Raw genomic sequence first — 17,333 nt, 5'->3', positions numbered from 1 at the left:
TGATTATTTTGGCTCTTCTGGGTCCTTTGAATTTCCATGTGAATTTTAGGATGAGCCTGTCAATTTCCACAAAGGAGTCGGCTAGGATTTTGATAAAGATTGCTGTAGTAGTGCCATCTTAGCAATATTAAGTCCTCTGATCACATGAACATGGAATGTCTTTCCATTTATTTAATTTTCTTTAATTTCTTTCAACAATATTTTGTAGTTTTTAGAGAGAAGTTTTTCATGTCTTTTGTTAAATTTTTCCTAAGGATTTTATCCTTTTGGATGTTACAATAAATGGATTTGTTTTCTCTCTGTCTCTTTTTTGATTTATTTTCTTAATTTAATTTCTGGATTGTTCATTGCTACAGTATTGAAGTACAATTGATTTTTATATATTGATCTTGTATCCTGTGAATGAGTCTATTTGTTGTAGTAGTTTTTTAGTGGATTACTTAAAATTTATGCATACAGGATCATGTCATCTGCAAATAGAGATAGTTTTACAACCCCCTTTCCAATCTGGATGACTTTAATTTTCTTGCCTACTTGCCCAGGCTAGAACCTCCAGTACAATTTTGAATAGAGGTGTTGAGAGTGGATAGTCTGTCTTACTCCTGATCTTATGGGAAAACATCTAGTCTTCTACCATTAAGTATTCTGGCTGTGGGTTTTTCAGAGATGCCCTTTATCAGGTTGAGGAAATTCTCTTCTGTCTTTAGTTTAGTTTTTTTTTTTCATGAAGGGATGTAAAGTTTTGTCAAATGTTTTTTCTGCACCTATTGAGGTAATTGTGTGTCCTTTCTCCTCTTTATATAGGTATTACATTAATTGATTTTCAGATTTTCAACCAATCTTACATTCTTGGGATAAGTTCCAGTTGGTCATGGTGTACAATTCTTTTTATATGTTGTTGGATTCTGTTTGCTAGTATTTTGTTGAGGATTTTTGCATGTATATTCATAGAGATATTAGTCTGTAGTTTTCTTTTCTTGTGATGTCTTTAGTTTCAGTACCATGGTAATACTAGCCTCATAAAATGAATTGGGAAGTGTTCCTTCCTTCCTCTTCTGTTTTTCCCTTTACTCTTTAACCCACTCAATCTGGTAACTACAGTATATCTTGTCAAGGCCATCAATGACCTCCATGTTGCCAGATCCAGCAAACACTTAGTTTCAGACCTTGTCAAATCAGGCCCTTCAGCAGCATTCACTTGAATGTGAACTTCATTAGGGCAGGCACCGTGACTTTCATCTTTCACATTTGTGGTTATAATCACAGGACCCAGCTGAGTGCTTGGTGCATAGCAGGTGTTCAATACATATTTGTGGAAAAGAGTGAATGAATGGTTTGTGGAAATGGAGGTCAGGCATACATCTTCATAGAAGCCAAGAAGAGACAGTGCTCTGAGGAATGAAAGCAAGGTGAAGGGGTGTAGATAATTCTTTTGAGAAGTCTGTCTATGCAGGGAATGAGAGAGATAGGTATTTTCAGGAGGCTGAAGTGGAGATGAAGGAGTTGTATTATTTTAAGATGTTATTTTAAGACGTGAGTAGGTTTAACTGCTAATGAGAAGGATCCATCATTCATCTATGTTAGAGTAGGAGTGTGCATTGGAATCACCTAGAAGGCTTGTTAAAACACAGATTGCTGGGGCTGCACTTCTAGAATGTCTGATATAGGTGTCTGGGATGTGGCTGGTAATTTGCATTTATAGCAAGTTCTCAGAGAATGCTGATGCTGCTGGAAACACACTTTGAGAAACACTGAGATACAAGTTGGAGAAGAATGGACGGGAGGCTCCAGAGTCCAGATGGCGAGATTTGCCCTAGGTAGGAGGAGGACCACTATTGCACAGGAAGGAGAAAAAGGAGATGGGTGCAAACCCATGTAGGCTTAAAAGCTTGGGAGGAGGAAGTTGTCAAAACTTCCCTTCTGATGGATCCTGTTCTCTTTGAGAGGTAGGGATTGAGGTAATCTCTTAAGAGTTGGGAAGGAGAATGTAGGGCAGGGTTAGAAGTCAGGGGAGAGTAGAGGGGTTTGTATAACCCTTGCTGGGAGTGAGAGAGCAGCATGACAAGAGACACGAAATAATACTGCTGACAAAGCCGAGGTTGGCAGTCATACATCAATATTGGTACCTATCTGCTCTGTTACATCATTCAAGTTACTTATAAAAATTGTATCAGGTGAATAAGGTTCCAGGGCAATCAGATCATCCCAGAGGTTGGTACCCTAAAAATATCTCAAACTAACTAAGCCTGACTCTCCAGCTGTGTAAGACACACAACCAGGACGGACATAGTATGACACAGAATTGCCTCTAAACAAACCCAGAAAGATTCTTCTATATCATCCTTCTTCCTGAAGATCTATAGTGACACATGTTTTATCATATCCCTCCCTGCTAGTGTGTTTTTGTATGTGTTTATTAGCACTAAATTCACATTGTGCTCACTTACAATCAATGTTTTTTAAAAAGGGCATTATTCTACATTGAGATACTAAAAAATTTCTGTGTAAGAAAGATGAGATACAGAAGTATGAATCTTTGCTTTAATCTACTCACTCCTCTCTGTTCTGTCCACTTTTTGACCCCATGGAAAGAACTATCTGCTTGCTCAGATTCCAGTCTCTGGCACATCATTTTGAGTTAAGTTGGCCACCAGGAACCAAAAGTAACAAGAAAGGAAGAAAACTGGAACTGTAATTTAGCACTGCACAAATAAACATGCTCTCTGCTGGTTGTGGTAAAAGTTAGGAGAGTTGGAATCTGGCAGGCTGTCAAGTGGAGGACGTTTCTGAACTGTAGGAAGCTGAACAACTAGATAGTCTAGGGACTGAAAAGCCCTGGGCACAACTAAACCCAGGCTTCGACCTGGGAAACCATAACTGGCTAAAGTGACAGAGCATGGTGACTGTGCTCTTCAAAGAATCTCAAGGAGAATAGTGTAGTTTAAAACAGTATTAGGGCCATGTGAAATACATGTTATTCTTATTAGTATTGGTTTATTTACTTTTAATAATGACATCTACTGGAGATGGAAATGGAAAGAGAAGATGATGTAAATAATGTGACACCCGACTCAAGAATCCAAGTAGTGTAGAGATTACATGCACATACACCTCCATACAGACATTCAGATTCAGATAGAGAAGGCTGATGGTCTGACAGTTAATAAATGATGAAATACTTTCATGCTGGTTGGTGAAGAGCTGCTGTCCTGAGCTCCTCAAGTGCCCCTTGCTGCCTCAGCATCCCCTCATATTACAGCAGAGAAGGGGTTAATACCAGCAGTGGGCCTCTGGGACTCCTAACCTCCACATTAAGGTCTCCACTTGGATTGGCCAAGAGCTCATACTAGATTGGTTGCTAAATGTCTTGATATCACCCCTGTATATAGATGTATGTTGCATAGAACTACCTGCATATTATGAATTATCTGATGAAGAATTATCTGCCACAGGATCACCTGGGCCACTTGTCAAAAATGCAAATGCTCACTGCATCTCCGGGACTGGGCAAGGATATATGTTTTAAACTATCCCCCAGGTGATTCTAGAACATCATGTCAAATATAGTCTGCATTTCCAGGCATGGAGCAAATCTGTCTGTCCTGTATTCCATCTAGAGGCCAAGTTCTTTGAAGAGAGGGTCCTAAGTCCTAACACTAAGCTTAGTGCTGTTGACAGATAATAAAGAGGTAGGATCATTGATTCAGAAGCACATGCTGAAAGGATAAATTAGGCCTGATGATGATATGATGCTGATGATGATGGTAATCCTGGTGAGTACCAGGTAATATGATAAGTGGCTTAGATGCATCATCTAATTGTATCCTCTCAATAACCCGAATAGGTACTGTTATTATCTCCATTTTATAATGAGGAAGCTGAGACTCAGGATCTCATTGTTGGGAAGAAGCAGGACTCCAACCTTGGTCTTTCCGATTTCAAAACCTGCACTCTTTCTTATTCACTAAGCTGTACTGGCTCTTAGATTAGAAAACAATTCAACAGGCAATTTATAAATCAGATTCTTTGGAGTTAATCTCTTCAATTTCTTTTTGTTTCAATTTCTTTGTGGCATTTTGTTAACTATGCGGAGGGAAGGTAGGCATGGAAGATGAAGAGATTGCAAAAGCTATATTCTCTGCCTTGCAGAAACCAAGGAAGGAAATTGCATATAGAAAGTAGAAGGTATATATAAATAACCCCCAATACTTAAGAACCACTGGAAGCCTTTAAGCTAAATGAAAATACAATAAAATAATAAAGTACTAACTGACAAAAAAAAATTAGAACATTGCAGCTGTCATTGGACCTTGAAAATTGGGTTAAGAAGAGAAAAAGATTTTGAGGTTATAGCTAGAAATCGAGTAACAAGGAAAGGGAATCAAGACAAGAACTCATTGTTGAGAAATAGCGAGGGCGACTGTGATTTTAAAAAGATCATCAAGGGCCAGCTGATGCCTGGACATGACAATGGGCAAGGCAAGCAGTCAGGACACGGAGAAGTTAAGGCAGCTCATAAAAAAAGAGGGAGTGGATTGGAAGGATAACTGAGCTTTATATGCATTCAGCTTTGTTTTGAAGTATCCTTCCTGGAAGCTGGGATTAATGAGATCACAGAGTATTATAATTTGATTCCGGTTAAAGCATCCTTATGTACTGAACTTAATGAGGAATGGCTAATTAACATCTTTTGAACTTAAGGAAAAAAAGGAATATACATCAGAATTGTCTTTTCAAGGCAAAAACAAACACAAAATCAAAGCCTGGATAAATGGAATCAAAGAGCTTATTCAGATTTTAGTAGATCAATCTCAGTGGTTTCCTTTAGATACAATAACTTTCTAATCATCCTTGATTCCTTCATGACATATGGGGAAGACTAGATTTTATTCTTACTGGGATCTGGGCAGAATCCCCACTTCTCATCTCTTTCGTATCGGCTGGTCGTGGCACACCACAGCAAGTTGTCTTCCCGCCCTTCCCGGGTACATTCATGATGCCACTGCCGGTTATACTGGAAGGGAAACATGCACGGTGTCCCGTGGGCGTTCCCTTTGATTGTATACAAATCTAGGAGAAAGAAAAGGACAAAGTCAAATAAGTAGTATGTCAGCTTTATCTTTGGAAACTGTCATAAAGTGAATGCATTTTTTATCGACTGAAAACCTACACTGGGCAAGGCCCTCGCTTTACCACAGTGAACCCTCAGGACTTCAGTGTCTAGTGTATGGAAAAGTGCAAGGCTGACTGCTGTGTTCAGGGGAAATGCTGATAAATTGTTTGTTTGTATGTTTATCTCCTCGTTTATTCACTATGGTGCACTGCTACAGTAGCATACATATTTGTGAATGGATGAGAAGAAAAAATTTATCTATTTATTATTATTATTTTTATTTAACTATAGTTGATTTACAGTATTGTGTTAGTTTCAGGTATACAGCTTCAGATTCTTTTCCATTATTGGTTATTTCAAGATATTGTATGTAGTTGGAGGTTTCACTTTAAAATATCTTCCAGTCCCCAAATACATCAGCCATCAGCATCTGAATCTCGAGATTCATAGGCATTTATTAATTTATTCATTCAGCAGACATCTGTTGAGCATTTAATGTGTCCAGCACTGGGTATATGATGTAATAGTGAACAAATGAGTAAAAGTTGGCTTTCATATGGAGCTTCTGTTCTAGTGGGGAGAAAAAAAGAGAAGGCAAATATACAAGTAAACATGTAATTTCAGGTAGTGATAAGTACCATGAAGAAAAACAAAATACTGTAAGAACAGAATGACTCTGTGTGTGTGTGTGTGTGTGTGTGTGTGTGTGAGGGGTGGAGGCACTATTTTTGATAAGGTGGTCAGGGAAGGCCTCTCTGAATAAGAACCGGGGGAAGAGGTTTAAGTCTTTGGAAGAGAGTTCTTGGGGCATAAGGAGCAGCAAGAACAGGGGAGCACGAGGGACCTGCGACAAGAACCGTGCGGGGTGGACGGGGAAGCGCAGGGAGGCCCCGTACGAGGCAGAACCAGGAAGGCACTGGAGCATCAGCTCACAGAGGGCCGGTTCTGCCACATCATGGGCTTTAACCTTTACCCTGGAGGCGGTGGGAAGTCATCAGTGGGTTTTGAATATGAAAGTCACATGATCTGATTTTTAAAGACTCACGGGGTGCACAGTGGCAAACAGAATGTACACAGAGAGAGGGCAAAGTGGATGCCCGGCTGGGGGCCCCTGCAGTGGTCCAGGAGAAAGATGGCCCTGCTGAGTGGCTGGCTGGCTGCTCCCTCAGAGTATTTCAATGATCAGTCATCCTTTGTCTTAAGCAGGAAACAACAACTTTTCATGACTCAGCTGGGGCTTTCTGTAGTGAGGGGGATCAGAGCCACCCTCAATTAAATCAGTAGGTCCTGGAGCGGAAGGGCTGGCTGTGGAGATTCCCACCCTCTCCCACAGCTGGTGGGGGGCGGGTGTTGCCTGAGCTCACTCCACACCACCAGCCCTAGAAGTTGAGTCTGTTAGGAGCTACTGGTATACCAGGACACAACCTCTTGTTTCCTTCCTCTGCCTTCTACTCAGTCTTCCTCTGCATGCATTGTGAGTGTGGGCATATGGCTAAAATGTTAACCTGGAACAAAATGCCAGGTTCTTCCTTAGAACTGTAGATTATTCAGAGTGCTGGTGTGCAGCACTTGCTTTATTGTAGTGAGTCCTGAAAATGGCTTGCTCTTGATTCTGTCTCTCTTTACTCATTTCTCGCAGGTACGGGAGAAAGTCTTGCTTTAGATCTTGGTAGCTCCTTGCTCTGTTTCCTAGAATTCTTAGAAATAGAAGCTCTTATTAAGCCATAATTCTACAGAGCACCACGAGGGCAGGGACCACACCTGTCTTGTTGGCCTTTGTAAATCAGATGCCCGGCACAGAAACAGTCAGTGTTCAATGAATGCGTGATGGACGGTGAATGGGTGGATGAATGAATGAAGAGAGCTACAAAACAAAACCTGACAAACAGGTTTGAGGGTTCAGAATTTCAGAACTAAGCTGCTTTCTTTCTCTGTTTAAAAATACCAATATCACAGAACTATGGAAAATGAAAACACCTCCCCCTACCCGCCACCAAAACCCTGCTTTCCTACTCCCCGGCACACACCAAATAACCCCTGACAATAGTCTGCCTTTAAATGCCTTGTAACATGGGACTTCCCTGGCGGTCCAGTGGTTAAGACTTCGCCTTCCAATGCAGGGGGTGTGGGTTTGATTCCTGGTCGGGGAGCTAAGATCCCACAGGCCTCGGGGCCAAAAAACCAAAACATGAGACAGAAGCAATATTGTAACAAATTCAATAAAGACTTTAAAAATGGTCCACGTCAAAAATCTTTTTAAAAATTAATTAATTAAATAAATGCCTTGTAACATGACCACCACACGGATGCCAGCCAGGCCTTAGGAGGCACAGAGGTCCCCTGCCGACACACTCCATACATGGGACAAAGTTTCTACGATAAAAGAAATACTGACAGGAGAGGCTCTTATTTTCATCCTGAAAGTCTAACTTCAAAAAATCTTTTCCTTCTGTTTTTGTTTTCTTTCTCCCTCGTCCTCCTGTTCTTTCTCCTTTCCATTGATTCCCAAAGTTATTTAAGTGTTTTCTCCTCTAATACCTTTAAATTCGCAGTTCTGCTTCTTTAGCAGAATTTAGCAAGCCCATTCCAAGATTCCAGTAATCCTTTTACAATAAGCGAGTAAGCAACTAAATTGTATTTAGCAGAAGTGCCTGGAGGTTCTAGGTGCTGTGCACCTCTTTCATATATTTTACAAATCTTTACTTATGGGCAAACTTGGTAAACATATCATTTCATGCGTACTTTGGTTGAAATTCTTTTTTACCTTTGTGCAGATATTCACAAATGCCTCCACCGCCTGACATATAGGAAACCCACTTATGAAGATATTTCCAGGAGGCCACAAGTGTGTTGTCGTGCTTCACCTGGACCATGTACTGGAGCGGGCCGGTGATCATCTTCTTGTTACAGCGCCACTTCAAGGAAATGTGGGTGGAATCACACTCGTATATGCTCAGTGGCTGCTCTGGATTAGACACATTCAGGCCCAGGCAGCCGCTGCCTCCGATGTTAAAGAGGCGGTGGTTTGAAGCCCACTTCCACAGCATGTATTTGTTGGGTGGTTTGCAACTCTCCAGGGTCAGTGTAGATTTGCCAGCTTGAATGCATTTCTCGAGGTTCTCACTTTGGATAATGAAGATCCCTTTATCTGAAACAGCAAAATAGAAGATTTGGTATAGAATCTTCATATATAATTAACCAGTGTCGGGAGGATCCCAATGTGCATGTCTGAGCTGTGATATGTCACATTGACAGCTGTTGCAGACAGATCTGAAGTTGATGTGGGGGGTCCACCACAGGGGCTTGATTTGCACAAAACAAAGGAGTTTCTTGGGAATCATACATGGACTTATTAGAGCTAATGGAAAACCTCTGGTCTAAGACTGCATTGGCCCTCCAGTAAAAAGGGATGCTTGTGAATCCACTCCAGAATGGTACTGATAGAAAAGGAGCTCACCACAACTGAAGAGAGAGCGGGGATTGGTGATAATACCCAGAGCTGCAAGGGAGAGACATTGGGTGCCCAGAGGCATGGTGACACTTTGGTTTTCTTCAGACAAGTGCCTGAATGTTAGGAATATGGCAGCTGAATCAAGAGCCACTGAAATGAAAATTTCAACCATCAAATTTCAGTAGAAAACCTAAAGGCTATAAGTCAAGGGCTGCTTTGTGTCTTGATATAAGATGCAATGCTGGTGAGAAAAAAATGCTTCTCCACATGTGTTTTCTGTGCTGGGTCCATCAGGTGTAGAAGGATGGGAACATACGCTATGGGAATGGCCTCTTCCTGGGAGCATCCTTATTGGGCTACAGCAGACAGATGTCCAGGACACTAGGTGAGGCCCCTCACCTAGGTACATGAGAGGTTGCAAGAGCACTGTGACAGGATTGAAACCACACAGGCCACGTGGGAATGTGGAGGAAGTAGGCATTTTGTGATATGCCCCTGAGCCTCTAATCTTCGGGAGCCAGAAGAAGAAATTTGGGTGAGTTTCCTGTGGAAAAGCTGGCAGGGCCCAGCCAGGGCTTAGTGGTATCTACCTTCCCACTACCTGACTTTACCTCAAGTCGCTGGCCTGGAAGTCATCTATTACACAACCGTTATGAACATGTCCTCCCACAGGTTTTTTGAAGGTGGAAATCATGTCTGATTTCTTTTGTCCAAGTTCAGAGTGTCCTGAGCACATCGTGGAAGTTCAGTAAATGTTTGATGTTGATTAAACACGCTGGCAGCTGCTGCTTACTTAGGCTCATGGTTGCTGGGTTACTCAGCTCAGACTGTCTGGTCAGGTCCAAGAGCTCTTTTGTTCTCCTATTCACTAGGCTCTGCTCTCACATCTTACTTCCTGTCCATTCTTCAAAAATCTAAAGGGACATTAGCAGGTTCCCTTAAAACGACTGTGATTTAGGGCCAGGCATGTGTGGTGGCAGGTGCATGGTGGAAACAGGCAGAGCCTTCTAGAGATTGGGAACACTGCAGAATGAGCGTCCTCATGCACTGGAATGTTTCATTTCGGTTGAAGTTCTTTTTGTTTTTCTAAAGTTGCTCAGGCCAAGAAGAACTGATTTACAATAACCGAAATCACTTAAGACACTGTTGAGAAAAGATTGTCAATGTATTAATGGAAGCTATACTTCATGTAATAATTGATAACCTTATTTATAACCATATATTTGAGGAGCTGAAATAGTTGTCAGAAAATTGCTTCAATCACCATACATCAGAACAAAAGAGAAAGGAGTGGGGGCAGGGGGCAGAGAATGAACTGTTTTAGGGAGATTTCATTTAGATCAGGAAATTTGTTTTCCTAATGAAGCCCATGTCTGTGTGGTTATTAGTATAGTCATTCAAGATCAAATCTACCTCTCGCCAATGCAGTGTGGACTCTGATAATTATTAACCTTCTCTCCAGCTCTCCTATTCACCTTTTCATGCCTGGGTAGAATGTTAACCTTAATTTCTCTTGTAATCTACTAATAACTTTCTAGCTAGCCCAGAGTCCCATTAATTTTTCACTAAAGGATAATTAGTTTACTATAATTGTTCTGTAGTTTAGCTTCTATCTAATATACATGTTCAAATATATCCAGCTCTGCAACTCACTGGCTGTACCATAGCCCTCTGGGCCTCAGTTCATACACCTAAGATAGGTGGGTAGACTACCTGGCTGGTGGTTGAGAGCTCTGGAATCAGGCAGATCCACCACAGACCAGACTTGTAACTTTGGGCAAATTTCTTGATCTCTGTGAGCCTTGCCTTTCCTCTTTGAACTAGGAATATGTATGATACTCACCTCATAGGGCTGTTAAGGGTATTCCATTAAATAACCCTTGCAAAGCACAACACGCACTACCATGGCATGGGAAGACCTCAGTAAATGTGAGTTGTTGTCATTATTGTCATTACCATCTTTCTGGCTTCCTGATTCTTAGTCTGCAGATCCATCCGTAGGTCTGGTTGAACACCTGTAGAGTAGTAATTTGCGCATACCCCCAAAGACTTGTAGCATTAGCACAAAAGCTCATTTTTACTTTAGATTCTGCAGCACATAGTAGGTGTAGACTTTTTAGTTTTAAGCAGTCCAGAAATACCATGCTATCACCTTTCATGGAGGAAAAATATTCCTCAGATAACCAGGTGACAAAATCTTTGTCTCATTTGCTCAAATACATGTGTGATTATGAATTGAGTCTTCATCTATTCATCTTCCACACTGTCAACCTGTAAAGTCTATACTGCAGCTCTCTTACAAGAAAGACAGAAATGCTTGATGTTGACCAGCAGTGTATGGATGGGTAAATGAGTGGTCTGTAAGTAAATGGACATGGAAATTATAAATCACTAAAATTTGAGGTGAATAAATAATGTTTTAAAATGTCCAAATTATTAAGTGTTAAGAGAAAAGAAGTGGTAGAATCAGAGCTTTTGTAGTTCTACCACTGGTCATAAAAACACCTTTCCAAAGCAGAAGATATTAGACAAACTTAATTCCCTGCTGCTCAATTTTAGGGTGCTATCATATTTCTAAGCCCAGCTGCCTGTAGGATGTGGCTTTGGAAAAGTTCCTCAGAATGTCTCATAAACAAGTAGCTGTAGCTTACCAATAACAATAAACATGCCATCACCAAAAGAATAATATGTCACACTAAGCTAAAAAAAGGCCCAATCCCATTTTCCCATTAAGCTATAATAGAATCTGCACCTAGCACCATTAATCTCCATAAATTCACTGAAGAGAAAACAACTGTTTTCAAATAGACTATGAGGAAACCCAATATAGGTATCAATATTCGGATTATCATTATATGTGTATATGAGTCATCTCTAACAAAAACATAATATGAAAATAAGCCACCAATCCTTAGTGTCTGTAGACAGATTTCAAAAAGGATGAAGATCAAATGTGGAGGAATCAAGATTGATTATATATGTCAAGGACATCAGTTCTGCTTGAACACTGATTAAGTGATTAATGAAGTACTGCCAGAATTACTAAATCTCTTTGCAGTAAAATGTTATTATACTTCCCTTCATAATTGTAAGTTTAGGAGGAGAAAAAGGATTGATTTACTAGAAGTAACTTATAAACTAATTTTCATCCTTAAAAAATAAAAGAAAATCCATAGAAGATAGGGGCTCTACTTTCTACTTCTGAGTTCCTTTCGAGACAAGATCATCTTAGATCCACACTTTGGCCTCACAAGATGACATGTATTTCTAAGGAATGCAAGGAGAATTTATTTATTTATTTATTTATTTATTTATTCATTCATTGAACAAGCATTCACTGGTTACTGACTCTGTGGAAGGCACTGTGTAGGGTACCAGAGATAGAGGAATCATTTATCTAAATATCTGTTCTTTAAAACTATATCTCTTCGTTCTGGAATCATGGGAAGTCTCCGAGTTAACGAAAAGAAGGGAGTTCCATCAGTTCCAAAGAAAACATTGTAACTGCACTTAAAATAAGCCCTTAAAAACAAGTGATGAAAGATAAGAAAAAGAAAATAGACCAGAATTTAAAACACTTCACTGGATCTTCAAGTGATGTCATGTGTGAGGTGGACATGGCGCCTCAGTGTCATCAGACCTTTCTAGGTGGAGGGTGTGTGTGTGTGCGTGTGTGTGTGTGTGCACGTACTGGCCCATCTTCCGGGGAGGAGACAGCAGAAGAGCACTGGAAGGAACATGGACATAGCACAGGAGACTACCTACCCATATACCCAGAACCATGAACTTCAGCGCTGGATGGGACTGTAAAGCTCATTTAACTGAATCATTCTTATACATTTTTTTTCCAAATCCATTTTTTTCTTAGAAGTTTTATATCGATATACTTAGTGAAAACCATATAGGTCTAACTCTATTTACATCCATTCATTTATAACCTAGAAAGCAGAAAATGAGCTGCTGTAGATTGTTGCCAAATAATTTGACGTGGGAGACTTGAAATTTCAAACAAACATTAATTGAGCACCTAATATGGTGGTGTGTTAGGAGCCCTGCAGATGGAAGGATATATGTGCCATAGTGTTTGCCCTCAAGGAACTGATGTTCTCCCTGGGAGAACATCATGAAGTGTACAGGAAGAACTATAACTTAATGCCAAAATACATATTGACGTAAGAGGTATAAGCACAATAAGGTGGAAGGCAGGAGTTAGAAGGGGTCACTTTGGCCTAGAAGATCAGAGAAATCAACCAATCAATCACTCTCTCACAAGAACACACACACACACACTTTCATTCAACAAACATGTGATAGGGACTTAATATCTGTTGCCCATGGAGGTACATGGGTGAACTAGACCAGCATGGGTGCCTGTCCTCATTACAGAGGGAGAGTTCAGGTAGTGCAGGAGGTATAGACAGAGACGTGAAGGGCTGGGCCAGGGGGCATTGTGGACAGAGCAAAAGTCATCAAAGCTCAGAGGTGATGAAACTAATTAGCTCTAGGGTGACAGGAGCCTCACTATCTAAAAGTGTTTGGTGGTTGTAGAATATAAAGTTGGAAAGAGGTGGTTTGGGGCCATTTTATGAAGAGCTTAAATTTTATTGAAAACTTTGTATATTATTCAGATAAGGGGAACTTTTGGAACAAGAGAAGGCATGACTGAGGCTGTGGCGTGGAAGATGAATCAGGGTGGTAAATCACTCAATAAAAACATTTATTGAGCATTTTTGTGTTCCCAGCATGGTTTTAGGAGAGTAGAGGTATGAGACAAATGTCCAAGTTCCTGCCCTGGAGGAGTTCTCACTTAGCTGGGATGAGACAGCCCATGTGCAGAATGGAGAACAGTCTGAAGGCTATTGCTTTGATCTGGCAAGAGAGACAGAGGTGTCAGTTCAACTGGTGGTGATGAGAAAGGAAGGGAATGGTTAGACTCTAGTCACTAGAGAGAGAATTCAAAGAGGGAAGAAATGACAGGATTTGGTGATCGATAGAATGGGAGGATTCTGGAAAAGGTAGTTGCAATGACTTGCTTTCTGGCTTCAGGAATCTGATACTCTGTCAGATGCCGGCCAATCCCTATGATACCATGAAGTTGGAGTCTAAAGCCTGGGGCTGCGATTAGAGTTGGAAGAGTGCCAACTGGGGGTCCCTGCAGGAAGTTCCTCTTGAGGCCCTTCCAGTTCATGCTCAGCACCCCTTCTGATCACTACCCGCCTTTTAGTGTCCCCTTATACTTTAAACAGCTCCTCTTAGAACTGGCTGAGGTATGAAGTGTTACGTAAATAAGATACGATTTGAAATGTTAAGCCTTGGTGAGATGTATGTTCTTTTTTTTTTTTTTTTTTTTTGCGGTAGGCGGGCCTCTCACTGTTGCGGCCTCTCCCCTTGCAGAGCACAGGCCCCGGACGCGCAGGCTCAGCAGCCATGGCTCACGGGCCCAGCCGCTCCGCGGCATGTGGGATCCTCCCAGACCGGGGCACGAACCCGCGTCCCCTGCATCGGCAGGCGGACCCTCAACCACTGCGCCACCAGGGAAGCCCAGATGTATGTTCTTTTGATTAAAAAAAACAACACTTGAAACAAACAATGAAACAACTCCTAAAGAAATCCTCTTTTTATGGTGGATTTTAGGCAAGCAAAGGGTTTTCTGGTGTTTAATAAATAACACCATGACGGTGGCACCTAATCCAATCGACGTATAAACCGGCCTCTGGGCCCTTCCATGTTATGGGAACTGGAAGGAAAAGCTCAAATGCACGGTTCACGTCAAGTGCAATGTTTAAGACAAGCTTCCTAAAGGAAGCCCACAGCTTGCCAACTGCACCCCAATTTCAATCTCCTACTCCATTCCCCTGGGTTTAAACCTCTTCTCCATCTACCCACACAGCTGGTGCTGGGCTCGTGCATTTCCTTCCCCAGATCATCTCTTGAATCTGTCCAGTTCCTTGCTCTTCTGACAGTATCTCAGTTTCGACATGGAAAGGGTCCAGGAAGTATGGGGAGGGCATCTCTGCCCTGAAACCAATCTAAAGTTGAGCAGCTTCTCTCTTGAGATGTATCGACCTTTTCCAGCTGCACAAATTCAGGTTTGTCCTGTCCAGTGACTCAGATTCAGATTGGATTGTTTTCCTTACTTAGATTACTCTGTAGCAGGAAGGGATGCTGTGTGGGGCTGAATCAAGTCCCGTTCATGGCTGAACGATGCAGAGAAGCTGGATTCTTAATATGACTTTCCAAACCAATAAGCAAGGAATCTCTGACGTTTGCAGCGTGCAGCATGTGCACTGTACCTGAAAGGACAGAGCAAAGGGAAAAGTGTGCTCTCCCCTCCTTGGCCATCTCTGCATGAATACGTGCATTTTTATCCCAGATCATCTGAGATTTGGTGTTTATCTCTTGACAATCTGACAACACTTCACCAAGCCCGTGGCTTTGCTATCAATTGATTTCTATAATCAACTAAATAGTTAAGTATGTTTTAAAATATCCCCTTGTCCTGTCTCAGAACTTCTTCTCTTTCCCTGCCCTAGCATTGTCCTTGACTTTGAGCCTTCTTTATTCTCCTGCAGCTTCTGAACCTGGATAATCGCCACCTCCACAGGCCCGTGGGACCCCTCTTGCTAAATCTTTTTACATGTTCTCTTCCCTTTTCTTTCTAGTCTCCCCAAATCGTCACTCCAAGTTCCACGAGGCATACAATACTCTTTCCCGCACGCAGGAAAAATGAAACCTGGCTTAATCTGCTCCACCGGGCTCCAGTTTTGTCAGGATTCAAATTGCCTGTCACCAAGCCCTGTGTGAAGTAGATTAACCCTTCCAGACTGTTCTCGCCACTCTGCCACTCTCATTCCCTTCCCGCCTCCCCCTTCGTCCATCACATTTAGCAGTAAATCTTCTGACCTCTGCAGAAAATCTTCTCTCTTTCAAAGTTCTTCGCTGTGTCTCTGTATCTTACCCGTGAATTTTTAAACTGAGTTGAAAACATTTTTCTTCCTTTTAGCTTTTAGTCTATTCCTCCATCATTTTTGTCTTTATTTAACTGGAAAGTATCTAACAGACATTCAGACATTGCTGGTGTTAAACTCATTATTCACAGTGGCTCTGTTAACATCTTATAGACTGTGCTGAAAATATACCATCTCAGTCACCAGGGAGTCTTGCTACAGAAGACCATGTTATGGCAAGAAACAATAAGACAGAACATTGTTAAACTTCCCTCAACATGCCTTCATGTCAAAGCCCTGGGGGATATGATTCAAAGACTGGGTCACCAAAACAAACAAAAGCAGAAAAGAACTCAGCCAACAACCAAACAACCCTGGAAATGATGTGACGTTATTGAAAGCAAAAGTGTTTACACTGAGCTATCCATCTTATCTGCTTTGAGAATATATTCACGTAAGAAAAATATGTATTTACTTAAGTGGGAGACAGAAGTGAAAACACAACCAAGAGACTTCCCTGGTGGTCCAGTGGTTAAGACTCTGCACTCCCAATGCAGGGTGCTCAGGTTCTATCCCTGGTCAGGGAACTAGATCCCGTATGCCGCAACTAAGAGCCTGCATGCCACAAATGAAACTCCTGCACGTGGCAATGAAGATCCAGCATGCTGCAACTAAGACCCGGTGCAGCCAAATAAATAAATAAATATTTTTTAAAAAGAAAGAAAGAAAAAGAAAACACAACCAAATCCAACTCTTAATGGTAGATATATTGTTAGTCCTTGTACTTGTTTGCTAAGGCTGCCATCACAAAGTACCACAAACTGAGTGGCTTAAACAGAAATTTGTTTTCTCACAGATCTGGAGGTTACAAGTCAAAAATCAAGGTGTCGGCTGGGTTGGCTCCTTGGAGGCCTGTGAGGGAAGGATCTGTTCCAGGCCTCTTTCCTTGGCTTGTAGATGGCTGTCTTCTCCTTGTGTCTCTTCATATCATCTACTCTCTATGCATATTTCCGTGTCCAAATTTTCCCTTCTTAGGTGGACATCAGTCATATTAAATTAGGGCCCACCCTAATCACCTCATTGTAATTTGATTACATCTGAAAAGACCTTATCTCCAAATGAGGCCTATTCTGAGGTATTTGGGGGGTTATGAATTCAACATCTTAATTTTGAGGGGGACATAATTCAACTCATAACAGTCTCATGCTTCTTACTTAGCTATGTAATTCACAGAGTCCAGAGTAAAATGAAAATGTAGGGCCCTGGAGGGGACAGGGAAGTCCAGTCACTCTTCACTTCCCGTGGGCCTGTGAGGGGTTGCAACCTCCGTGGTAGAAAGCTCTGGGAACACACTTAGTACCTGGACTGGGGACAGGTGATAGGTCTCCACTCAGTCCCCACGGAACATGCAATGGTGCTGCCAACCCGGTGGGGACAGCAGCCTTGTCCTGCCCCCAGATACCACTGGCCGTCTACTCCCAGGCCCTGGGCCTCCAGTTTCCCAGCCCCAAGGCAACCTGGTTGCCATGGTGGGCGGAGCACAGGAGTATGGAGGCAGAGGCTGAAAACCCACCCAAGGAAAATGGGGAGGTGACGTGAGGAAGGACTGAGATTTACTGGAGGCTTTAATTTCTTGGTCTGTGCTCCATTGTCCCACAGGATTTCACACCCAAAGCACAAATTCAGAAATAAAAATTACTAAGAAATCCAAGACCCCAAACCACAGAGCATTCAACCCCAAGGGCAAGGCCCTGCTGAGCATGGAGCCCTACGAGACAGTTCTGGTCACACGCCCATAAAGACTGCCCTGTTAACTGGCCAA

General features: G+C 41.9%; 1 protein-coding gene across 1 annotated transcript in view; it reads right to left on the bottom strand.

Annotated features, from left to right (window-relative positions):
• PLA2R1 (phospholipase A2 receptor 1) overlaps nt 1–17,333 on the bottom strand; it is a gene marked incomplete at its 5' end in the record, with an annotated part of 123,432 nt that overhangs the window by 100,272 nt on the left and 5,827 nt on the right. Inside the window, 2 exon segments of the mRNA XM_081241809.1 lie at nt 4,897–5,070; nt 7,878–8,261. Coding sequence (XP_081097935.1) covers nt 4,897–5,070; nt 7,878–8,261 — 558 coding nt within the window.

Source organism: Mesoplodon bidens (genome assembly GCF_964165515.1).
Source record: "Mesoplodon bidens genome assembly, chromosome: 8".
In the NCBI taxonomy this organism is placed as follows: domain Eukaryota; kingdom Metazoa; phylum Chordata; class Mammalia; order Artiodactyla; family Ziphiidae; genus Mesoplodon; species Mesoplodon bidens.
Note: the sequence above shows the minus strand (reverse complement) of the source record. Positions and strands in the feature narration are given on the sequence as shown.